Source organism: Cherax quadricarinatus, unplaced genomic scaffold, assembly GCF_038502225.1.
Source record: "Cherax quadricarinatus isolate ZL_2023a unplaced genomic scaffold, ASM3850222v1 Contig3515, whole genome shotgun sequence".
NCBI lineage: Eukaryota > Metazoa > Arthropoda > Malacostraca > Decapoda > Parastacidae > Cherax > Cherax quadricarinatus.
Genome location: NW_027198541.1, coordinates 4,746 through 32,081, shown reverse-complemented (window position 1 = coordinate 32,081; position 27,336 = coordinate 4,746). Strand labels below are relative to the sequence as shown.

Genomic DNA, 27,336 nt, shown 5'->3' with positions numbered 1-27,336 from the left:
TAATATAATAATAATAATTAGATTCATTCAACTATGTATGTTTCTATACACCATAGGGAGGTTAACATGGGCCACAACTGCGACCACTAATGGATTTTTTTTTTAGATGAATCTCACACCAATGTGGCTGTGTTGAGCTCTAGCTCAAATCCCCTCAAAGCCGCCATCATGACTAACGAAATCGTAATAACACAATTGTAAATAAATTATTCGACTTTAAATACAAAATAATTAAATGTATCGTAATGTACATTTTACTGATGCAAATGAGAAAAAACTGAACCAGCGAGATAGTAACTAGGAGTGATTAGCCTATAAAATATAGCTTTTACAAATCTGTAATAACTGTAACATATAATATGATAAATTTCTGAATACAGATTACTGTCAATGCACTGTAATAACTGTATTTTGCTGATATAAACGAGAAATAACTGCAACCAGAAGGAGGAGTAATTTGAAACGATTAAGCTATAAAATATACCTTTTACGCATATATAATGACTACAACATATAATATAATAAATATCCAAACATACATTACTCCGATGGCCTGTAATAACTCCGTATTTTATGGACATAACTGAAAAAACTTACATAACGAGGAAGTGTATAAGACGCATGCGCAGAGCAGCTCAGTAGCGGCAGCCACCACGCCACACCAGTCGTACTCTCTACCCTGTGAGTATTATATTGGATTTTCTCCTGTTTTTACTTCTTTATATATACATTTGGGGGTGTTGGTAGTTGGTATATTGTTCCAGGTATATGGGGGTGTGTGTTTCATGGGGTGTCACTGGATATTGGAGGAAATATGGGGTAAAATATGAGTTGCCGGGGTGTCCTTCAGTGATACGTTACACACTCACTGTAACTTGTAAGAATGACGAGGCATTAATGTTATCTATTATAAGATCATGTTACTTGAACCTGACATTACTATAACATCTTTTTTTTTTTGCCTTTAAAATTGTATTTTAGGGTATAGAAGGTAGTGAGGACTGGTTGCCATGGTGATGGCAGGAATTCCCATAGTCATTCTGGATAATTCTGGCGTCCTGAAGTTTGAATTTTTTTTTTCTTTTCCTGAGGGGGGGGGGGAAAGCCCTTATTTTGGAAAAGGGCTCCTGATCCTGGGGATTAAAGCCATCCTCTTCCTCGAATCAAACCAGGCTTCCTGATTTCCCTAAATGGTGCTTCATCCTTACGGGTTTAGTGCTTCAGGTTAAAATTATATAAATTCATGCATACATAATACACAAGTATTTTATTTGGAAATTATAATTAATTGTAAACCCTCTTAACTACTTGACTTAATTATGTAGCTTAAAAATGAATGTAATTATAAGTGTTAAGTGTAGACACAGATATACATAAGTACAGTTAATAAGTTTATTCATATATACACAGTTACATAGAATATCAATGGAAATAAAAAGGACCCCAATGGAAATAAGTCAGAGTTTCTTGCGTTATTCCAGGTTCTCTGTAATCCTACGGGTTTAGCGCTTCCCCTTGATTATAATAATACATATACTGCTGCTGTATAACCCTTGTGGTTTAGCGCTTTTTTTATTATAATAATAATGCATATGCTGCTATGTATGGTAACCTATAACTGTATTTGTGTATATCTGAATAAACTTGCTAACCCAGGTTAACCCTAAAAAAATCAATGATTTATTTTCATTGGGGTCCCTGTGATAATTGTTTATATTTAAAAGTTTAAAATGGGTAAGAATATTAACTATGTAAAAGTAATTAGTATAAAAGAAGATATACTAGGAGAGGTAAAATTAGTTATTTTCACTTAAGAAATCACTCCTTCATTTCTGTAGCCTTATTCATGAGGTACATTTTGGCTCTTCTTGAAGTGGCTCATGTTATGACAGGTTAACTTACCCAAAATAACCCAAAAATCAGTTACTTGTTTCCATTGGGGTCCTTGTAATATTAAACCTTAAAACCTTAAGGACCCTCGATGAAAGTCACTTGACTTTTTGGTTATCCTGGAAGGTAATTTACATACTGTTACTATGTATGGTAATTTGTGTAACTACAGGTGCACAAATACAATCACTACATACAGTAACATGTGTAAATTACCTAGGATAACCCCAGAAAATGTGAAGCAAAGTAACTTAGGGGTAACGGGAGGTTGTACCTTAGTCTTCCATCCACTTAAAGGCCACACCCAGTGCTGCTTAACCTGGTGCAAGCACTACATGACCACTAGTCAAATCCTCCTGTCCCTGGCCAGTAATGTAGTGTATTATGGACTCCAGTAGTAATTGATTTTTTAAATTCTATTGTAAATCTACATGTATGGTCAAAGTATTTTTTTTAATCTTGTAAAAAGGACACTGAATTGGAGGTATGTTTAGTACCTTTACTAAACTTTTTTTTGTATTAACCGACCTAAAGTTAACCATCCTAACAGTTTACAGCTGGTCCAGGTTGGGTTAAGTCATACCCAAAGGAAATGTCACTTTAATTTTTTTGCGTTATCCTAGTTAATTTACGTTCCCATGTGTGATTTTACTTGTATACCTGTACCTGAATAAACTTGCTAAACATTTTTAAAGTCAGTCCTATTGCACAACCCACTAAGCAAAGAATTTCCTTACAGGATTCTCTAATTTTGCCTATTATGTAAAAAAATTCAACAAAACTATTCCTGCAAAATATAATTTTCTTTTCTGCAGTATACAAAATGTATTTTGTGACTATTAAGCACAAAAAGCCACTAGCATGCAGTCTAGAGGTCATAAGTTATGAATATGGGGTACAGTGTGTAGATTTAGCCTAGGACTACCCAGTCAACCAAAGTATTCCCAGTGCAGGTTTTGCTGCATTTTTTCATGCACATTTTATGGGCTACAAAAGGTAAATTCAAACTTAATTAGGAAATTACATTTGCACTTAAGTTTTGTAAAACTTAAAATTAGCTGTCAAAATATCAAACTTTATTTTTTTTCTGCTGTTATCTAATAACTGTAATTGTCTAAATTAGACATAATAGTATTAGGTAAGCTATAGTGTAAATGGCTGTGGTTATTTTACAGGGAGCTGTTTGGATTTCAGTGTCAGCCATTTAAGTGGCCTGTGTAATAACAATGGAGGGTAAGGTTGCATGGTTTGTAATTAGCATGGCTAATTTTTTTCAGTTAATGTTGACATTGTGTGAATATAATGTAAGAAAGGTAAAAATGGGTTTGTCCAGTGGCACCAGAAACTACATGGGTAGAAAATTTACTTGAGAAATCTTAACATGATTGTAAACTAGGGAACGGGTGGGGCTTTCACCCACAGCAAGCGAATCCTAAGACTTGCAGACAGTGCGATAACCATTGGACCAGCTGGTTCTTAAGATTCGTGCAACTAGGTATTCCCATACACCATAGGGAGGTTAGCATTGGCCCCCCACTTAAGACCCAACTGGCTAAGCGGTTAACACACCGGCCTGAGTTTCAGGAGACACTTACCAGGGGATCAAATCCCACCCATTCCCAGATTTAAAATTCTCAGGTTGACCCCAGATGGTTAGCCACTAAGCAGTGACTTCCATTGAGCCTATCTATTGCTTTGTGCTTGTCAGAATGGCTCGTGTCATTTTTTTAATTTTTTTTAATTTTTTTTTTTTTTTTTTTTTTTCACAGCAGATAATCTTAGATGCTCAGGAATGTGTTCTTTACTAGTGCTCTATAAATTTATTTAACTTGTGTATTTGTTAGTCTTAAGAACAACTTGTCCAGACTAATAAAATAATGCTTCATAGTCACTATTCACCAGTTTCACTCATTCATATCTAACCCACTTTTTTTTTTTTAAACATGTACATGTATTATACTGTGATGGCACTAACCTATATTAATGATCATAGTAAATTTGCTGTTGTAACAATGAAGTGTACAGACATACCTTGCTAATACAGTAAGTTCGATTAGACTGCTGCCGTAAAGTAATGTCTCCTTAAAGTGAATCGGCATTTTTTTCAATTGCCAGTGCATATAAAAGCCTAAAAATGTGTTAACACTATCATTAAGTGTGCAGTAGCTGATGTTAGTCACCGCCAAAAATAAACCTGAATATAATTGAAAGTGCTGTATTAAGAAAGCGCTGTAAAGCAAAATTCCGTATTTGAGAGGTAAGCGTGTATTAGTATCGGGTACAGTAGTGATGTATTTTGATGGCTTGCATAGCCAGATGTAAATTTTAATACATATGTATCAGTGTTAAAAATAAGCCAGGGTCTAGTAATAATTTTTTCCTCGTCCTTGAATGCTTGTGGTCAGTTCTGCTGACGTGTAAATAATTTGCCTCAAATTCTCAATGAGCAGTTGAGTATTTTAGGATAATTTTTAATGCTGCTGCATTTATATGGTTTGTAGGCAACTCCAAAATGGCTGACTTGAAGGATGCTTACATTGCTGCTCTGGAAAAGAAGCTGGCAGAGCTCTCTGGGATTGAAGTGGATCAAATAAAGAAAAACCAGGTAATCTATACAAAGTAAATATTTTTAACAGTTTAAAATTGTGGGTCTTTGGAAGGTGTCAGAGGTTAATCTTGTAGGTAGTGGATGGAGACCCCAAAGTGTCAAACCTTGGCTAATTTCTTGTAGCATGATTTGGTCCATGCTGTATGGATGAAGGTCTGGAGTTGGTGTGATACTGTCTTTGCTGTGATAGTGGCTAGTTCCTATCCATGCACACTAGGATGTGCTCTGTTGGTGCCCAGGCCATGGTGGTGTCCTGAGAAATGGATGCAGTGAGGCCCTTCTACAATAGGCTTTTGCTAGAGACTTGAAGGGTTATAAATATGCATCCTTGGGAAGTAGTGGGTCTGACAGATTTGCAGCACAGATAAGTTTTGGGCCTTTCTCTAACAGGGAGTCCTTTAAAAGTTAATGTATTGATGACTGGTGGGGGGGTGGGATGCACACCTTGCTTGTAGCTACACGTTTGTAATTTTCTTCTACTCTTACTCTATCTCCCTGTATAGCTTGTATACCACTGACTGGTAAAAGTTTAAAGTTTTTCATGTGATTTGTGGCAGGTTTTTTTTTTTTTCTTATTTAGTACTTGCAAGTGCTTAGTTTCATTTGTTTGTATCTAGTTTATGGGTTTTTGTTCACTGCTCTGACACGTGATTTGCTGTCACTCAAACTATCAGTGCTACTTCCACATAAATGTGTACTAAAATTGATTCCTACAGTACTAGGAGCAAGTTTAGTATTTAGTAACTTCAGTGTTTTTTTAGAAATGAAACATTGGCCAAAAGGCTTTCATAGATATTACTATATATCAAAGAATGTAGTGGAGGCAGTGATATAGACCTTGCAAGAATTCCAGGAACTAATGTTGGTATCTGGCATGCAGGAATGCCTGCACTCTTCAGGAGTAGTACACAAATAACCCGCACATAGAAGAGAGGAGCTTACGACGACCTTTTGGTCCTCCCTCTACAGATGTTCCTGGTGTCTACTCTATTTCTTGCTCCTCCTGTCCTCTTCAATACTTTGGAGAAACTGGTCGATCTCTTTCTGACAGACTTAAGGAGCACAAAAATAGTGTTAGGCTTGCCGACATTAACAATGCTCTGTTCTGTCACGTCAGAGATCACAGCCATCCTATTGACTGGTCTTCCGCTAAAACTGTCTTCCCCACTTCCAACTCGTCGCCGTCTAGTTGAATCCTCTCTAATACACAACTTTCCTTGTATGAATCTTAGTCCTGGCTTCGTCTCTGTAGATGCCTTCCTCTCCCACTACAATGTAAAATGTTCCAAACTTCAGAACACCTGTGACTTAACCTGATTCCTCATTTTTTTTTCTTTTCCCTCTGCCCCTTTCCTCTTTCCTTTTTTTGTCTTCCTTTCTTCTGTCGCATGTTTGTTCCTTCATTTTTTATTTCATCACTTCCCCTTCCCCCCACCTCTGTGCACTTGCTCTCCCTCTGTGGGCACCTAGCTCCCTTGCAGTGCTCCCCTTTCTTTGTATTTGACTGGCTCCTCCTCAATTCCCCACTACTACTACTACTACTACTACTACCACCACTACTTCTTCCTGCCTATATATAGCCGTCCTGCTACACTTCTGGTTAGTGTGACTTTGTAAATGGTCCAAGTTGGACCGAAACATCGTCGTAAGCTCCTCTCTTCTATGTGCGGGTTGTTTGTGTATCGTTCCAGTCATGGTATTGTGCTTTTTTTTGTTATTTACCTCAGGAGTAGGTTTGAGAGGCTCAGCCGATTAACTTTTACAAATGTCTGAGCTTGTGAAAAGGCGGCTAATGTTTCATGGGTGGTGGTTTTAGGAAAAGGTTACAATGTAGAGCTAGCTGCTAGCCAGACTTACTTGGTCATTCTGTAATTTCCTTTAAAGAGGCATGCTTGAATGCATTGCAAAAAGTTGCATAGCATATAACCAGTCAAGTTGCTGATGTCTGGTATGTCATATTTTTTAAAAACAAAAAGGCACAGTTTTAGGACTGGTAGAATGCATAAATAACCTGCGCAGAAGACACCTATGATGTTTAGGTACGACATTGACCCTTAGTATGTGACTACTTAATGGTCCATGTCAGACTGAAATGCCATCTTAGGTATTTCTGTGTGGGTTGTGAAATGCCGTCTTTTTTTTCCCTCTCTGAAGTGGAATGTCCCTCTTAGCTTTTTTTATGATGTATCCTGATACTTGGATATAGCAAGTTACCACCTGATCCTGATCAGATTACTGAATTTCTACTGTGATTTCAGCTTGCCAATGCTGCAGATGAGGCAAGAGCCATCAGTGAGATGGCAGAGTATGTGGCCAGCATTCAGGTCGAGCAAGCAGGTGTAGCCCAGGCCGGAGTGGTCAACCCACAGATTGCTGCAGTTTATTCCCACATCACAGCTGAACTTGGTAAGTAGTACTTAGTCACTTCGGACTCGTACACATCTTAGAGCTCATGATTGTAATCATACTGTCACTCTTGAATATTAAGAATAGTATTTCATCATTGTTGGTGTGAGTGCTTGCCATTTTTTTGTAAGAACAGGTGCTCATGAATAGTTTCCAAATATATGAAAAGTTATGAATAGCACCATGTTAGTCATGTACTTGGAATAAATGTTCTTGTGTAGGTGTTTCAGCAGTCTTGTTTGCATTATTGTTCAGCATTCTGAGATTTGGTGAGCAATGTAAATTGTATGTTTGATAGATTTATTAACCCTTTGACTGTCGCAACCCCCAATCCTGGTGTCTCCTGGTGTCGCAAAATTTAAAAAAAAAAAAATTATTTTTTCTTATGAAATGATAGAGAATCTTTTCCCGATTGTAATGACACCAAAAAAACGAAATTTGATGGAAAACTGACGGAATTACGCTTTCGCGAAGTTAGCGACCTCGGTGCTGTTTACAAATCGGCGATTTTGCCCACTTTGAGCCCTATTTTTGGCTAATTCCATTGTTCCAGTCAACCAAACTCGTAGCTATTTCTTTAGAACTCCATTTTTTCTATCGATTGAGTACAAGAAACTGCCCATTTACCGATTTCAACTACCTAATAATGTGGTCAGAAATTTGCAATTTGGCCAATTTCACGAAAACTAAAAAATGACAATTTCAAAATAAGGTCCAGAATGAACAATGCAGACATTCCTGGCTCTAAAATAACATTTTCTTTGTTCATCAGTCATGTCTCCAGGCCCCTCTGATATTACTCTTGCTTTCTATTTTGAATTTTTATTCAAACAAAAAATTGAAGACTTACTATTATGCAGACTACTGCAATACTGTAATAATTGTATAAATAACATCAACCCATTCCTGACTGCATATTAGAATGGCTAGTTGGACATTTATTGGACAATGGCATCATTTGTTTACTTTTGAACATTGGCAAAAATCAAACATTTCCCCTACTTTGAGCTCCATTTCTAGGTTCTTTTTATAGTAAAATCAATCAAAATCACCTCTATTTCTATAATATGTTTTCCATTCTATCAAATGAGACCAAGAAAACGAGAATACAACCATAAATACTATACGAAAATAGACCACAATGTCGGCATTTTAATTAAAAAAAACGGTCGGAGTTTTTTTTTTTTCCCCATTATGCCCTGCATGCTCCAGGATTTTTCTTATATGGTGCACACTGACCACACAGACCCATTCTCTCACATGTGGGCCTACCAGCTTTCTCCTGCTTGATTTGAAGCCGCTAGAATTTAGGAGTATATATACGTCAAACACGGTACCTCGTAAGACGTACATATAAGGCCGCGACAGTCAAAGGGTTAAGGTTAATTTTGGATCAAAAGGTGGATTTTAGTATTGTAAATGCCTTCACTGTAGAGATGGTTTAATGTAAATTTATGGTTAACTGTATAGAGGTAGAGCAAATACAGTAGTCCCCCATATCTGAAGGTGATGCATTCAAAGACCTACCACAGATACTAGTGAATCCTATACATGTCATTTTTTGTTTACATACCTGTGAAGTTTAATTGATAAATTATGCTGAGTAAAACATTACCAGCATTAAATAATAAAATATATAGTACATTATTATACTTCACACATGGAAGATTCTCTTGCCATACATCTTAGCAACCTCAGCATATATTTTCTTGTCTAGTCTGGAATTAGCAGTATCGCTGATTGTAAGCATTTCACGGCTTCTCTTAGGCTTTGAAGAACTGCCAGCATTGCTACTTCTGTGCTTTGGGCCCATTAAGAAGCAAAATTAAGGGTTATTTTTGAGCCATGGTAAACATGAATAACTGCAGAAACCGGCTAAGGGGGTTCTACTATACTTGTAATTTGTACTTTGGATGTGTTGTAATTTTCACGTGGTAGGTTTTTCAGGTCTTGCAATTTTGAGGTTCAGTAGCTTATCCAACTAGTAGTTTTTTTTTTTTTTTTTTTTTTTCAACAAGTCGGCCGTCTCCCACCGAGGCAGGGTGACCCAAAAAAGAAAGAAAATCCCCAAAAAGAAAATACTTTCATCATCATTCAACACTTTCACCACACTCGCACATTATCACTGTTTTTGCAGAGGTGCTCAGAATACAACAGTCTAGAAGCATAAACATATAAAGATACACAACATATCCCTCCAAACTGCCAATATCCCAAACCCCTCCTTTAAAGTGCAGGCATTGTACTTCCCATTTCCAGGACTCAAGTCCGACTATATGAAAATAACCGGTTTCCCTGAATCCCTTCACTAAATATTACCCTGCTCACACTCCAACAGATCGTCAGGTCCCAAGTACCATTCGTCTCCATTCACTCCTATCTAACACGCTCACGCACGCTTGCTGGAAGTCCAAGCCCCTTACCCACAAAACCTCCTTTACCCCCTCTCTCCAACCCTTTCGAGGACGACCCCTACCCCGCCTTCCTTCCCCTATAGATTTATATGCTTTCCATGTCATTCTACTGTGATCCATTCTCTCTAAATGACCAAACCACCTCAACAACCCCTCTTCTGCCCTCTGACTAATACTTTTATTAACTCCACACCTTCTCCTAATTTCCACACTCCGAATTTTCTGCATAATATTTACACCACACATTGCCCTTAAACAGGACATCTCCGCTGCCTCCAACCGTCTCCTCGCTGCTGCATTTACCACCCAAGCTTCACACCCATATAAGAGTGTTGGTACTACTATACTTTCATACATTCCCTTCTTTGCCTCCATAGATAACGTTTTTTGACTCCACATATACCTCAACGCACCACTCACCTTTTTTCCCTCATCAATTCTATGATTAACCTCATCCTTCATAAATCCATCCGCCGACACGTCAACTCCCAAGTATCTGAAAACATTCACTTCTTCCATACTCCTCCTCCCCAATTTGATATCCAATTTTTCTTTATCTAAATCATTTGACACCCTCATCACCTTACTCTTTTCTATGTTCACTTTCAACTTTCTACCTTTACACACATTCCCAAACTCATCCACTAACCTTTGCAATTTTTCTTTAGAATCTCCCATAAGCACAGTATCATCAGCAAAAAGTAACTGTGTCAATTCCCATTTTGAATTTGATTCCCCATAATTTAATCCCACCCCTCTCCCAAACACCCTAGCATTTACTTCCTTTACAACCCCATCTATAAATATATTAAACAACCATGGTGACATTACACATCCCTGTCTAAGACCTACTTTTACCGGGAAGTAGTCTCCCTCTCTTCTACACACCCTAACCTGAGCCTCACTATCCTCATAAAAACTCTTTACAGCATTTAATAACTTACCACCTATTCCATATACTTGCAACATCTGCCACATTGCTCCTCTATCCACTCTATCATATGCCTTTTCTAAATCCATAAATGCAATAAAAACTTCCCTATCTTTATCTAAATACTGTTCACATATATGCTTCAATGTAAACACCTGATCTACACATCCCCTACCCACTCTAAAACCTCCTTGCTCATCCGCAATTCTACATTCTGTCTTACCTCTAATTCTTTCAATTATAACCCTACCGTACACTTTTCCTGGTATACTCATTAAGCTTATTCCTCTATAATTTTTACAGTCTCTTTTGTCCCCTTTCCCTTTATATAAAGGGACTATACATGCTCTCTGCCAATCCCTAGGTACCTTCCCCTCTTTCATACATTTATTAAACAAAAGTACCAACCACTCCAACACTATATCCCCCCCTGCTTTTAACATTTCTGTCATGATCCCATCAGTTCCAGCTGCTTTACCCCCTTTCATTTTACGTAATGCCTCACGTACCTCCCCCACACTTACATTCTGCTCTACTTCACTCCTAAAAGATGGTATACCTCCCTGACCAGTGCATGAAATTACTGCCTCTGTTTCTTCCTTAACATTTAAAAGTTCCTCAAAATATTCTCGCCATCTACCCAATACCTCCATCTCCCCATCTACTAACTCCCCTACTCTGTTTTTAACTGACAAATCCATATTTTCCCTAGGCTTTCTTAACTTGTTTAACTCACTCCAAAATTTTTTCTTATTTTCATTAAAATTTCTTGACAGTGCCTCTCCCACTCTATCATCTGCTCTCCTTTTGCACTCTCTCACCACTCTCTTTACCTTTCTTTTACTCTCCATATACTCTGCTCTTCTTATAACACTTCTGCTTTGTAAAAACCTCTCATAAGCTACCTTTTTCTCTTTTATCACACCCTTTACTTCATCATTCCACCAATCACTCCTCTTTCCTCCTGCCCCCACCCTCCTATAACCACAAACTTCTGCCCCACATTCTAATACTGCATTTTTAAAACTATTCCAACCCTCTTCAACCCCCCCACTACTCATCTTTGCACTAGCCCACCTTTCTGCCAATAGTTGCTTATATCTCACCCGAACTTCCTCCTCCCTTAGTTTATACACTTTCACCTCCCTCTTACTTGTTGTTGCCACCTTCCTCTTTTCCCATCTACCTCTTACTCTAACTGTAGCTACAACTAAATAATGATCCGATATATCAGTTGCCCCTCTATAAACATGTACATCCTGGAGCCTACCCATCAACCTTTTATCCACCAATACATAATCTAATAAACTACTTTCATTACGTGCTACATCATACCTTGTATATTTATTTATCCTCTTTTTCATAAAATATGTATTACTTATTACCAAATTTCTTTCTACACATAGCTCAATTAAAGGCTCCCCATTTACATTTACCCCTGGCACCCCAAATTTACCTACTACTCCCTCCATAACATTTTTACCCACTTTAGCATTAAAATCCCCAACCACCATTACTCTCACACTTGATTCAAAACTCCCCACGCATTCACTCAACATTTCCCAAAATCTCTCTCTCTCCTCTACACTTCTCTCTTCTCCAGGTGCATACACGCTTATTATAACCCACTTTTCACATCCAATCTTTATTTTACTCCACATAATCCTTGAATTAATACATTTATAGTCCCTCTTTTCCTGCCATAGCTTATCCTTCAACATTATTGCTACTCCTTCTTTAGCTCTAACTCTATTTGAAACCCCTGACCTAATCCCATTTATTCCTCTCCACTGAAACTCTCCCACCCCCTTCAGCTTTGTTTCACTTAAAGCCAGGACATCCAGCTTCTTCTCATTCATAACATCCACAATCATCTCTTTCTTATCTAGTAGTTATGGTATGTAAAAAATTTTTAGTTGCCCATTCTTTGCAACTAAGTCAAGGTTGAAGTTACAAGGGTTATTTGCAGGACTTTCTAGCAATAATTTGGGAATTTGTTTTAGAAATATTAGTGTCCAAAACATTGGAAAGCAGTTGTACAATGAAACTAGTTGTAATGTTAATTGTTGGTGTTTGTTGTGGGTAATGTTTGATAAGAATAAGGTGTTGTAATTTTTAGTTTGAAAACTGAGGTGGTAGTGTCAGAATTTGACCCTGCATGTAGATTTTTTATAAAATGCTATAGATTGTGAAGGGATTTCAGAGAAACTGATAAGTCCTGGAGGTAGGAAATAGTGCTTGCACTCTAAAGGAGTGGTTTAGGATGTATGCTGTTTGGAGAGTTTGTCACTGCCTCAGTAGGAGATGCCAGTGTTAAAAAAAAAAAAAAAAGTGTAGATTAAGCATGGTTGCTGTATAAAAGCTTACACTTCGTTAAATTTTGGGTTAAGTGAATTGTATTACAATTGTGGGGAGGGGTGTGTGCTATACCTTTGAGCTAAGTTTTTTTTCTGCTGAAGCCAGACTTGTCTGGTCAACCAGGCTGCTGGCCCATTTATCAATCACAGCATGGTTGATCTGGCACATTATTTAAAATTAGATAAAATGGGAATGTGCTGGCCAGTGAACTTGTTAATTTTACACATTTCGTAATTTAGCATGCAGGTTTTTGACATGTTGCAGGTGAGGAAAGAGGTGCTCATGTTTTGCCCCCAATGAAATATGATTATGCAGCACTGGAGCCCCATATATCTGCAATGATAATGGAGATCCACCACACAAAGCACCACCAAGGCTACATCACAAACCTCAAGGCTTGTACTGAGAAAGTAAGTTGGATTTTATTTTCCCCTTTAACTGGCTGGATAGGTGATGGTAGAAATGTTGACAGTGGTAGATGTAGGTATTGCAAATTCTTTTGCTCAGTGAGCTTGTCACTTGACTGGCTTGTCTCCTGAAGCTGGTTTTCTGGGCTCTGAATACTGTTTTCTAACAACTATAGTAGGTATTTTGCCTTTTAAGATTTTTTTGTATTACTAATAATACAGAAACTAAGGTTAAGACTGTCCTTAGCTTTTGGCTTTCAAAGCCACTGAAAGTGGCTCCTAAAATAAGTATATATTTGTTGCCGAGTTGTGGCCCATTGTTACCATTGCCAGGGGTTTAACCATACTGTTGTAAAATATTCTTGCAAGGATAGTTTTTTGTTTGTGGTTTCAGGTAGGAATTTACAAATTGTTACCTAAATTGCAGCTTTAGAGATCTCTAAGGTAATGGTACCATTTGGTCATATTATTCTGCTCCATCCTCTTAATGGTAGAACTGCCTCTACCATTCCTCAGCCATCTAATTTCAAAATGCTCTGAATAGTAATCATGACAGTCCTTGCTCTGCAACATGTCTAAAACTATGGCAGTATTGAGGCCATTCCTTACACTTTTCTTAGTACCACTATTGTTTTGGCACATTCATTTCTAGATATAATTTTTCTTTCCAGGTGCCTCATCACCTACATGCTGAAAACTTTCAGTTGCTTTAAAGAAAACAAAACGGCTTTGAGAACATATCTGAAGTAAATAGGGTGTTTGACTTGAGGTTAAAATTGTACAATGATGTAGATAAATTAAGTGGTTATTTTAGGGATGGATTTGGTTTAATCCTAACGGCTTTCAAGAAAATAAATGCTTGAATGCTATAAGTTATGTGGCAGTGTTGACTAGTAACAATCGTTTAAATTGATGAACCTCTGTTGACATTCATCATTTTCTTTTTGCTTAACACTTTCAAGGTCCAGAGGCCAAATTCCTCTTCAAGGGGGGCTCCTTGGCGTGGTGAAGAGGCTCTTGGTCTGAGGAATTAGACCTATCGGTCTTCTTCCTCAGACCGAACCTAATTACCCCCCAATCTCCCCTCCCCTATCCCATCCTCCCCTTTTTCCTTTCCTCCTCCTCCTCCCCACCCCTCCCTTTTGCCCTTCCTCTTTTTGTCCTTTGGGATTTCTCCCACAGGCGCGCTAGTTCCTAGGTAGGGGAAAGGATACCGGGGTCCATCCCATTCCGTTGAGGTTCTTAGCGGTGGCGTAGTTTGCCGTGGAATCTGGATCGCCTGGGGATGTCCCGATCCCTCTCCGGTATCCCGGAGTAGCTTTGGGTGTCTTTCGGGCGACGAGTGTATCTCTGGAAGCCACCTTTCGGATTCCGGGGGTGGTGGCCGAAGGAGGTATGCTTTGTGGCGGATATCCGGCCGCCCTCTCTTTTGTCCACCGAGGTAGCTCGGCAGATGTGAGGTTGCTATCCCGGATTGTTAGTTTACTAGCATGATGGGTAGGGTATGGCACGGGTTCCATGCTGCATCTGCGCTACTTGCGGTGCTGAGGTCCTCTTGGGCGCGGAGGGAGATTTCTGGCCCTTTCATCCCTCCTAGGAACTATCCCTCCCCGGTCCCCCCTTTTTTTATTCTTTTTTTTATTTTTATTTTCTTTTCTTCTTTCTTTTTTTTTCTTAAAAACAAAAAGAAAGAAGTAACCTAACCATGGCAGCCCTAGTCCATGAACCTGGTACCCCCGGGCCCCTTCTTGATACCGCACCCCGTTCTGACCCCGCCTCGTCTTTGGACCACTCTTCAGACATTCCTCATGCCTCTGTACCTATTGCCGGTGCTGTTTCCTCACCCGCTTCAGGTACTGAGGCCTCGACTGACTCCTTCGATTTATCGGACCTTCGCTCTCCTCTGACTATGCTTCCGGCCTCTCCCTCTACGGTGCGGCAATTTTCAAATCGCCGACCCATTCCACGTCGGACCAACTCTGGTCCCACGCCAAAACGCCAACGACAATTACCTGCTGATGATACTTCTCCACCTTCTCGTTCTTCTCAGAAACGATCGACACGTCCTTCACTACCTTTCCATGCTCAGTTTCAGACTGAACAATGGACTAAATTCTTCACTTTACGACCAACTTCCTCTACTGCCTATCTTTCTGACCATAGTATTGGCAAGGCACTCCTACGCCATGTTGGTAAAGATATTTCTTTTCATGCTCTTAAGAGCGGTACGCGCATCATTACCGTACAGAATGCTACCCAGGCTCATGAGCTCTCTCGTCTTTCCCATATCGATACTGTTCCTGTCACTCTTGAAAAACATCATTCCCTCAATTCTTGTAGTGGTACCGTCATTCTGCCCCATACCATAGTTCAACAAAATTTCCAGACATGTGGCACTGACATTCTAGAACAGCTGGAACTCCAAGATCTCCCAATCCTCAAGGTAGACACTTACGTTCTTCCTGCCCGTGGGCGGAGACGATACCCTAGCAATGTGGCTCGTTTAACTTTTGACAGCCGAGAACTCCCATCCTCAGTTTATATAGCAGGACATCGGTTACAAGTTCGAAAGGTGATCCCTACACCACAACAGTGTAGAAATTGCTGGCGATTTGGCCATCCAGCGAAATATTGCAGATCTATCGCCGAATGCCCAGTCTGTGGTGCCGATGACCATTCTAATACGTCTTGCAATCGATCTCCCTCTTGCCTTAACTGTCATGAGGCTCACCCTTCGTACTCTCGCCGTTGTCAGGTCTATTTAAACGAGCGGGAAATCCGTTACCTCAAAGAGACAGAAGGTCTCCCTTATGCCATGGCAGTTTCTCATCTCCGCCTCCAAGGGAGACTCCCACGTGTTTCTTATTCCCGTGTTTCAAAACGTCCCCCCACTTCTAGTATCCCATCTTCTACACCCACCTCTGTGGTTACCTCTCCCATAATCACTCCTGTATCTAATCCTTTTGCTGTCCTCGGCTCAGACGTCCCTACTTCAACGCCTCAGTCTAATCTCGCTTCTTCGAGTTCTCTCTCACAAGCCTCAGTATCAACGAGACCTCGTACGACACCTCCTCCCAATCGTCCCTCTACTTCTCAAAAGTCAAAAAAAGGTCCGGTAACACCTCCTACCCATCTTCCACCTCCTCATTTTACCCTCCCTGTCTCTGTCCCTAGTTCTTCCCCTCTCACTGGCTCAGTTACAAGTGCAGAGGTTCACCCTCCTCCTCGTAATGTACCTTCCTCCCCTGTTCCCTCCCAAGTTTCTTCCTCTTCTGCCACCTCCCAGGTTCCTGCCTCTTCTGCCCCCTGCCACGCTTCTCCAGTTCCCTCCACCCTTTCGCCCCCCCCTACCTTGGTACAGTCCAATACAGTTCCAATCTTTACTCATCCTCCCCCTACCATTCCCAATATTGTCTCCCATACGACATCTCTGAATTCCGAAACACTTGAAGCAATCTCTGAATATATTGCAGAGACCAAACCATCAATGGACACTGATCCACCTTCCGCTCTTTCTCTCTCCTCTGCTCCATCTGCGCAACTCCTTTCTTCACAGCGCACCGTTCCTTCGCTGCTTGAACATTTTCCACTGCCTCCGCATGTGGACTTTTCTAACCCTTCTAGTCCGTAGGAACCCTTACCTGCGGATTTCAAGTATCTTTATCATTGCCAATCATGGCCTATTTACAGTGGAATATACGCGGCCTCAGGGGTAATCGGGGTGAGCTTCAGATGTTACTCTCCCAGTTTGCCCCTGTTGGTGTTTGCTTACAGGAACCAAAATTACACTCTGCTGTTATTTCTCACATCTCAGGCTATAATTTATTGTATTCTACAGATCCTTTTCCTGATGGGACCTTTAATGAAAGTGCCCTTCTTCTCCGCACTGATATTCCGTACCATCAGCTATTTGTTCATACTTCGCTGCATTACACAGCAGCCCGTATCCACTTACATAGGTGGTATACGCTCTGTTCTTTATATCTCTCTCCTTCTCGGGCATTATCTATTCCGGATTTTGCCTTCCTTGTTTCATCATTACCGCCACCGATTCTGTTACTTGGTGATTTTAATGCCCACCATTTCCTCTGGGGGGGGTCTCACTGTGATTCCCGTGGAATTCAGTTAGAGGCTTTTCTTGCCACCCACCCCCTCCATGTTTTAAATACAGGTACTCACACCCATTTTGATCCTCGGACTCATACTCTCTCTTGCATCGATCTCTCAGTTTGCTCTTCCTCCGCCGCATTAGACTTCACTTGGTCTGTTCTCCCGGACTTACATGACAGTGATCATTTCCCAATCATTCTTACTTCCCCTTCATATTCGCCACCTCTTCGCACCCCACGCTGGCAATTTAATCGGGCAAATTGGAACCTTTACTCACACCTAACTGTTTTTAAAGAGGTTCCTTCTTCGTCCTCCATCGATGAGCTTTTACACCTCTTCTCGTCCTCCGTTTTCACCGCAGCTTCTCATTCTATACCCCAAACTTCGGGCAGGCATTCTCAGAAATGCGTGCCTTGGTGGTCTCCTGCTTGTGCTCGTGCAGTACGTTTGAAACGCGCTGCATGGGGCAGGTACCGGTACAATAGAACCACAGAGCGACTCCTTGATTTTAAACAGAAGCGTGCGATCGCTCGCCGTGTCATCCGTGACGCTAAACGCACTTGCTGGCGAGATTATGTCTCCACCATCACCTCTGCTTCCTCTGTGAGTGCAGTCTGGAAAAAAGTACGAAAACTGAGTGGTAAATATTCTCCTGACCCGGCTCCTGTTCTGCGGGTTGCCGGTGTTGATATAGCAAACCCACTAGATGTTGCCAATGAAATTGGCAATCATCTGGTCCGTATTTCTCAGGGACTCCATCTATGCCCCTCATTTCTTTCCTCAAAGTCTGCCAGAGAGTTAGCACCCTTGGACTTTTCTTCTCTCAGAGAAGAACAGTATAATGTGCCTTTTACACTTCAAGAACTGGAGGCAACACTCTCAGCTTGTCGATCATCGGCAGCTGGGCCCGACGACATTCATATTCGTATGCTACAACATTTACATCAGTCAGCCCTTGCAGTCCTATTACGCCTTTACAATCTTATTTGGTCACAAGGAGTTCTTCCACAGCTGTGGAAATCCGCCATTGTTCTCCCTTTCCGCAAACCAGGCACTACGGGACATGAAACCTCCCACTATCGTCCCATTGCTCTTACCAGTGCAGTTTGCAAAGTAATGGAACGCCTAGTAAATAGACGTTTAGTGTGGTATTTAGAGACACACAACAGTCTCTCCACTCGTCAATATGGCTTTCGTAAGGGACGTTCTACCATAGACCCCTTACTACGCTTGGATACGTATGTTCGTAATGCCTTTGCGAATAACCACTCAGTTATTGCCATATTTTTTGACCTTGAGAAGGCATATGACACAACTTGGAGGTATAATATTTTAGCCCAAGCCCACTCCTTAGGCCTTCGAGGCAATCTACCATCCTTCCTTAAGAACTTTTTAACTGACAGGCATTTCCGTGTTCGGGTTAATAATGTGCTCTCCCCGGACTTTATCCAAGCTGAAGGTGTCCCCCAGGGATGTGTTCTGAGCACAACACTTTTTCTCCTTGCTATTAATGATTTGGCCTCTAGTCTTCCATCAAATATTTGGTCATCACTCTATGTTGATGACTTCGCTATTGCCTGTGCAGGCGCTGACTGTCACCTCCTTACAGTTTCTCTCCAACATGCAGTCGACCGTGTTTCCAATTGGGCCACCACACGTGGGTTTAAATTTTCCAGCACTAAAACCCACCAAATCACTTTCACTAGACGCTCTGTCATCTCCGATCATCCTTTGTACCTCTATGGCTCCCGTATCCCTGAACGTGATACAGTCAAGTTTCTGGGCCTCCTCTTTGATCGTAGGTTATCCTGGAAACCTCACATTACCTCTCTGAAGGCAACTTGTCACAGCCGGCTGAACCTTCTTAAAACCCTTGCTCATCTTTCGTGGGGAGCTGATCGTCGAACCCTCCTTCGCCTACATTCCACCCTTATTTTATCGAAACTTGATTATGGTGACCAGATCTATTCAGCGGCATCTCCTGCTACTCTCTCTAGCCTTAACCCCATTCATCACCAAGGATTACGTTTATGCCTTGGTGCTTTCCGCTCTTCCCCTGTCGAGAGCCTCTATGCAGAAGCGAACGTTCCATCCTTATCCGATCGCCGTGATGCCCATTGCCTGCGCTACTATGTACGCTCTCATGATCTCCGCAATCCTTCCATTTATAGAATGGTCACTGATATTAGTAGACATTCTTTATTTGTTCGCCGCCCCTGTTTACTCCGTCCCTTCTCTCTTCGCCTTCATTCGCTCTTGTCTTCTCTTCAACTACCACCTTTCTATGTACATGTAGCATCTCACTTTTCCCTACCCCCCTGGGAAGTTCCAGCTGTTCGAGTCTGTTCTTTCTCCCTCCCTTGCTCGAAAGCCCAACTGTCTACAGTCGCTTCCCGCTCTCTTTTTCTTGACCACTTTCACTCTCATTCTCATGCCATTGCTGTGTACACAGATGGCTCTAAGTCTTCTGACGGCGTAGGATTCGCAGCAGTGTTTCCGGACAGCGTCGTACAAGGGCATTTACTATCTTCGGCTAGTATTTTTACTGCTGAATTATATGCCATCCTTACAGCACTTATCCGTATTGCATCTATGCCTGTGTCATCATTTGTGGTTGTCTCAGACTCCCTTAGTGCTTTACAGGCTATACAAAAATTTGATACACCTCACCCCTTAGTCCTCCGTATCCAACTTTGGCTACGCCGCATCTTTACCAAGCATAAAGATATTGTTTTTTGTTGGGTCCCTGGTCATGTTGACGTACAGGGCAATGAACAGGCAGACACTGCTGCGCGGTCAGCAGTACATGACCTACCAGTTTCTTATAGAGGTATTCCATTTACGGACTATTTTGCTGCAATATCTTCCCACCTTCACACCCGTTGGCAACAACGTTGGTCTACTATGCTCGGCAACAAACTTCAGTCTATTAAACCGAGTATAGGTTACTGGCCGTCTTCTTATCACCAGTGTCGAGGTTGGGAGACTACTCTCTCCCGTCTTCGCATTGGCCATACTCGTCTTACTCATGGATATCTCATGGAGAGGCGTCTTGCTCCTCTCTGTGAGAATTGCCAAGCTCCATTATCAGTCAGCCACATTCTGTTGGACTGCCCACTTTATCAACGAGCACGCAGAATTTACCTCTGTCGTCGTCTTCGCTCCGCTGCTCTCTCTTTACCTTCCCTTCTCGCTGATGGACCCACCTTTCATCCGGACTCTCTCATTGACTTTTTGACAACGACTGACTTACTTCACAAATTCTGATACCTTCAGCCCTTTCTACTTCAATCTCTTGCTACCCTCTACCCCCGTACTATCCCCTGCCCCGCTGTTTTCTGTAACCTGCTGATCATCCCCCCTCCCTTCTGCCATCCAATTCCCTTGCTTCCTTCCCTACCCTGCAGCGCTGTATAGCCCTTGTGGCTTAGCGCTTCTTTTTGATTATAATAATAATCCGGCACTAAACTAACATTTCCTCTGTTCATTAGTTATGTTTTCAGGCTTTACAAATGAATTACATTTTGATTTTTTATTCACATGATGAATTTTTATTCAAACCAAAAAATAGATTTACTGTAATGCAATACTGTAATAATTGTATAAATAATAACAACACATTTGTGAATGTATGTTAGACCCACCAGCTGTCATGTATTAGACTTGTCATTTCTTTTCTCTTGAACATCTGCAAAAATTTAACATTTCTGCTACTTTGAGCTCAGTTTCAAGCCATTTCCAGTAATAAAACCAATCAAAATCATCTCTATTTTTGTAGTATATCTTCCATTCTATCAAATGGAGACCAGGAAATTGCAAATACAACTATAAGAACATGCAAAACACTGCAAAGTCGCTGTTTTAATCGAAAATTATGGTCTCGGTATTTTCTCTCATTATGCACTGTGCTGCAGGATTTGTTTTATGTGGTGCACACATACCACATAGATGTATTCTCTTGTATCTAGGCCCAAATTTACTGCTCACAGCTTGTCAGAGTGAGCTGAGCTCATGGCGTAGATCTATGGTTTGGACCCTGAACATAAAGCCATAGATCTACGGCACGGACCCTGAAAGGGTTAAAATTTAGGAGCACGTTGCTCAAAATTCATTGACAAAGATTTTAAAATGTTAATTTAAGACTGTTATTTCAGCTGAAACAGGCTGAGGAAGCCAATGATGTAGCAGCCATGAATGCCTTGCTTCCTGCCATAAAATTCAATGGTGGTGGGCATCTCAACCACACAATCTTCTGGACTAACATGGCCCCAAATGCTGGTGGTGAGCCTTCTGGCCCTATTGCTGATGCTATCAATAAGGAGTTTGGATCATTCCAGGATTTCAAGGTTTGTATAAAAACCACTTCAGATGGTTGAATGTTTATATACAAGATGATTTTTCACATATTTGGCTCTTGCAGTTTAGCAGGATCCCAATAAGGTAGGGCAACCCAAAAACTATAAATTTAGTTCAGTTACTCGTTCAGTTGCTGTTGCTTGCCAGAAGTACAGACATTGATGATAGTCCCTCAAACCAACATTCTCGCCTCTTAACAGCACCACTTCCCACCTCCAGGGCTCAAGTTTGGCTGACTGGTTTTCATGAATCCCTTCATAAATTTTACCATGCTTGCACTCTTGACAGCAGGTCAAACTATAAACCATTCCACTGCATGCTTTCTCCCCCTGATTGGTTTTTAACCAGTTTTTTCTGAAATGTATTGTCACTAAGATCACCTGACTTGCCTGGCTTTAGCAAGTCAAAATCACACAAAGCCGAGTCTAATTTGCTGAACATTACCACAAGGGTGAACAGTTACTTCATACTTTCAGAATATGAACTACAATACTTACCATAACTTTTATGTACTTTGTACTTAACACTGCCAGAGTTTCATAATTGTTCTAGCTTTATTGCTGTCTTAATGTCTTCATTTAATTGTCTTGCTTAGCTTTTGGAAAGTACAAATGCAGTGTGTGATCCTTTTAAAGTTTTTTTTCTCCAAAGTTAGCCATCTCCCACCTAGGCAGGGTGACCCAAAAGAAAAAATCCTCAAAATGAAAATTATTTTATTTTTTTATTATCACACTGGCCGATTCCCACCAAGGCAGGGTGGCCCGAAAAAGAAAAACTTTCACCATCATTCACTCCATCACTGTCTTGCCAGAAGGGTGCTTTACACTACAGTTTTTAAACTGCAACATTAACACCCCTCCTTCAGACACTTACTAAAAAAGAGAAGAAGAAACTTTATAAAATGAAAATACTTTCATCATTGAACACTTGTACGTAATCACTGTACATTGTAAAATAAATGCCTTAGAATATATATTGTCTAGCTGGTCTACTTTAGACTGTCCAGGTGGGTAGAATTACAGGAGTGGGGGACAGAAAACTGTCCTGTAATTACACCCACCAAGACAGCTTGGAACAGTAGGCCACTATTAACCCTTTCAGGGTTGCCAGGCCCTCTCCGAGACTTGTTCTCAGGGTCGCCAAATTTTCAAAAAAAAAAAAAAAAAAATTCTTATGAAAAGACAATTTTTTCCCGATCATAATGACACCAAAAGTATGAAATTTGATGGAAAACTTACGGAATTATGCTCTCACGAAGTTAGCGGTCTCGACGATTTTTACTCTTTTGCGATTTTGCCCACTTTGAGGCCTATTTTCGGCCAATTCCAGTGTACTAGTCGACAAAAATCATAACTTTCGCTAGAACTCCATTTTTTTCTATAGAATGAGTACAAGAAACCACCCATTTACTAATTTCGACTATTCAATAAAGTGGTCAGAATTTAGCAATTTTGCCAATTTCACACAAATTTCAAAAGGTGCCAATTTCCGAATAGGGTCCAGAATAAACAAAGACATTCCTGGCACTAAAATAAAATTTTCTGTTCATTAGTCATGTCCCATGCCTCTCTTACCTTCTTTTGCTTTTCTCTTTGAATTTTTATTCTCACAAAAAATAGAAGATTTACTGTTATGCAGACTACTGCATTAATGTAGAAATGGTATAAATAATATCAGGGAACTTGTGAAAGAATATTACTCACCAGTTGACGTGTATTGGGCATGATTTGTTTACTTTTGAACTTTGGTAAAAAATTGAACATTTCTGCTACTTTGAGCTCAATTTCAAGGTGCTTTACTTTGTAAAACCTGTCAAAATCATCTCAATTTCTGTAATATGTCTTCCATTCTATAAAATGAGACCAGGAAAACTAGAAAACAATAAATACCATACGAAAATACAGTGCACAGTCTTGTGGTTTTATCCAAAAACAGTCTACTTTTTTTTTTTTTATCATTATGCACTGTGCTGCAGGATTTTTTTTTATACTGCGCACACTGACCACATAGACCCATTCTTTCATATGTAGGCCTACCAGCTTTCTCTCTAGATTTGTGGGCGCTAAAATTTAGGCGTACTAGTACGTCAAAATCCCTGGTGCGTAAGCTGTACCAGTACGTCCGAAACCCTGAAAGGGTTAATAATAAAATTTTTACTACCTTTTTGTAATAATGCATACTTAATTGTGCTATTAAATACTTATGTATAGTCTTTAGTAGTCTGTAAGCATTAACCCTTCGAGGGTCGACAGGCCCTCTCCGAAACTCGTTCTCAGGGTCGGCCAAATTTAAAAAAAAAAAAAAATCTCTTATGAAAAGATAGAGAATCTTTTCCCGATCATAAGGACACCAAAAGTTTGCAATTTGATGGAAAACTTACGGAATTATGCTCTCGCAAAGTTAGCGGTCTCGGCGATGTTTACGCATCGGCGATTTTGCCCACTTTGAGCCCCATTTTCGGCCAATTCCACTGTACTAGTCGACAAAAAACATGAATATTTCGCTAGAACTCCATTTTTTTCTATCGAATGGGTGCAAGAAACCACCCATTTATGAAATTCAACTATCCAGTCAGTGGTCAGAATTTAGCAATTTTGCCAATTTCAAAAGATGCCAATTTCCGAATAGGGTCCAGAATAAACAAGAAAGACATTCCTGGCACTAAAATGACATTTCCTCTGGTCATTAGTCACGTCTCAAGGCCCCTCTTATATTCTTTTGCTTTCCATTTTGAATTTTTATTCTCACAAAAAATATAAGATTTACTGTTATGCAGACTACTGCATTAGTGTAAAAAATGATATAAATATTATTGGTGCACTTGTGAAAGAATATTAGACTCGCCAGTTGACGTGTATTGCACGATTTGTTAACTTTTGAAATTTGATAAAAATCAAACATTTCTGCTACTTTGAGCTCAATTTCAAGGTACCTTTCATTGTAAAACCAGTCAAAATCATCTCAATTTCTGTAATATGTCTTCCATTCTATAAAATGAGACCAAGAAAACTAGAATACAACAATAAATACCATACGAAAATACAGTGCAAAGTCGCTGTCTTATTCCAAAAAAATGGTCGTTTTTTTTTTTTCTCATTATGCACTGTGTGCTGCAGGATTTTTTTTAGACTGTGCACACTGACCACATAGACCCATTCTTTCATATGAAGGCCTACCAGCTTTCTCCCACTAGATTTGAGGGCGCTAGAATTTAGGCGTACTAGTACGTCAAAAACCCTGGGTCGTAAGCCGTACTAGTACGTCCGAAACCCTCAAAGGGTTAAGAATAGCCTGCCTGAAATGCACAGTATTAAGGGCTTTCTTTTGTGCCTAACAATATTTTATTACATACAAACTACATTTTTATGCTGCACAAAGAAATAAAATGTTTGACTACATTTTGCTTATACTTTTTGGGCAAAAGTCAATAAAGGACCACATTATGTTGCATTTGCCTTATTTTCCATAGTGTCTATTTTATATCGTTTATCACCATTGCTTAGCTTTTGACAAATTTGTTGGTAAAAAATGAATATGCTTTGAACAGTTACTTTTATAAAGCATATTTTGAGTTAAAACTAATACTAAATGTTGAAGCATCGTTATAAAGGTTTATTGATTTCAGGTATTATAATGCAAATATTCCTTTTTACAGGCCAAGTTCTCTGCAGCCAGTGTTGGAGTGAAGGGCTCTGGCTGGGGCTGGCTGGGTTACTGCCCCAAGAATGACACAGTAGCTGTGGCCACCTGCCAGAATCAGGATCCTCTCCAGATCACTCACGGTGTGTAGTTTGAAATTTGTATGACCCTTGCAGGCATAGTGCTCTCCCATGAATGTAATTCAAATTTCTAAAACTTTTTCAAAGTGTACTATTTTTAGATGCTGTAAACCCTCTTTCACGATCTAGGGGGCAGTGGGTAGCCAGTAATGGCAATTTTGATAGATTTTGCCATGATAGCAATTGAGTTTTGTTTTCAAATTGACTGATCAGTAGATTTAGTCCAGTATTTCCAGTCTGTTAAATTGAGGGTTTACTTTTATGTAAAACTGCTTGCAATGTGCCGTTACTTGTTATTAACTAATACGTAAATGTAATTTTTTTTTACCTAGTATTAATGTAATATGCATGTGCAAAGGAGTACTGAATATGTAATAGTTGGTAATTAGGCATGCATTTTGCATGACTTCCATACTTGTATTATTAAGTTAACATCACCTTGCTTCTGAAATTATTCAACAGGTTTTGACTCTTAAATATTGGTGTTTAAGTAAATATTGAAACTAAAAATTGCATAAATAGCCTTTTTTTATTAGTTGCATTGCAATTTAATGTTTTGTTGAAATTTCAGGTCTGATTCCCTTGCTTGGGCTTGATGTTTGGGAACATGCCTACTACCTTCAGTACAAGAACCTCCGTGCTGACTATGTTAAGGCATTCTTTAATGTAATTAATTGGGCTAATGTCAATGAACGCTACGACAATGCCCGCAAATCTGCTGGACACTGACTAGTTGACTTGTTTGAACAACCTCAAGGCGCCAGAGTAGCTTCTCGCATGTGATGTCTTTCAGGGGCCAACCCAAGAATGAGCATTTATTTTTAAGGTTGAGATGTTTAAGGGCTAGTGATTATCACAAATATATTGTAATGGAAGAAATTCAGTTCATTAAATATTAAGAGAATTTATTTTAATGTATCCTTATTTTATAAATACTTGGTTAAAAGACCAGATACAAATCAGTTTTAAATTGGATGTGCAGACCATTTTGTGAATACCTTGGGCAAGACCATACCCACTTGATAAAACTGCTTCATTATTCAGTGCTAAACCTCTAGGGGTTATATAGATCCTGGGGGAAGGAGGGAATGAAAAATAAGCCATGAAAGTGGAAGACAAATCTATTACTTTGTTCGTTTTTGCTGGTGAGGCACTTGTCTTGGTGGACCCATAGATACTAAAAGTTGCATTAGCTACTTTGTGTAGTCTTTGAGGGAGAGGCATTAAGGCATCATGCTTGGCTTAAAGGTGAAGCCTTGGATGTTTTTAACTTTTTTTTTTTGGGGGGGAAAGAGGTAAAATTTGTAATGTCCCATGGAGTGAGGAAGCACTACTCTTACCTTAGTGACATAGATCATGTATCTGGTTTATGCAAAGGTCAGTTTTACCTCTCTTCAAGGGAAGTTCCTTGTTGCTGGTGAGGGTCACTGATCCAGGGAGTTTGATCTGTGCTCTGGTTCCCTGAATTGTCTGAATACCTTCCACCCCCTCTCCTCAGGCACTGTATAATCCTATGGGTTTAGTGCTCCATGATTATGACCCTTGTGGGTTTAGCACTTGATTTTGATTACAATACGGTCCATCATAGGTAGTCGGTTGGTAGATAGCAACCACCCAGATGTATTATCCTGCCAAGGGAGTGAGGCAGAAACCTGTAACTGTTTAACATGATGGCAGGATTGCTAGTTTCTATTTTTCTCAAACATGCAGGATAAATGGTATATCTTTCTACTTAGGTTACATAATGTATGCACAGGCAAAAAAATATAGAGTATATATATATCTAAAATGCCGGGAACAATGGGCTAGTAACCCCTTTTCCTGTAAAGATTACTAAAAAGAATAAGAAAATTGTCAAAGTGGGAAGTCTGAAAGTGCATGGATGTTGTGCAAATGATAAGAAAGAGATGATTGTGGATGTTATGAATGAGAAGAAACTGGATGTCCTGGCTTTAAGTGAAACAAAGCTGAAGGGGGTGGGAGAGTTTCAATGGAGATGTTACGACTTAATCTTCACTGTAACAATAGGGGCACAAATAACTCCAATTTTTTGTTAGTTTTATTTTATTACTAATTG

General features: G+C 40.0%; 1 protein-coding gene across 2 annotated transcripts; it reads left to right on the top strand.

Moving 5' to 3' along the window:
* Window positions 1-549: 549 nt before the first annotated feature.
* LOC128701966 (superoxide dismutase [Mn], mitochondrial) lies at window positions 550-26,163 on the top strand. Of its 2 annotated transcripts, none has more exons than XM_053795957.2 (7): window positions 550-681; window positions 4,392-4,495; window positions 6,757-6,904; window positions 12,872-13,017; window positions 21,279-21,470; window positions 25,136-25,262; window positions 25,831-26,163. In XM_053795957.2, the coding sequence occupies exons 2-7, from the start codon at window positions 4,403-4,405 to the stop codon at window positions 25,986-25,988; spliced, it is 864 nt and encodes a 287-aa protein (XP_053651932.1). In that variant the 5' UTR covers window positions 550-681; window positions 4,392-4,402; the 3' UTR covers window positions 25,989-26,163. The 2 variants fall into 2 exon arrangements, with proteins under 2 accessions (XP_053651932.1, XP_069937757.1); XM_070081656.1 differs by lacking the exon at window positions 550-681 and adding an exon at window positions 3,101-3,123.
* The last annotated feature ends 1,173 nt before the right edge of the window (window positions 26,164-27,336 follow it).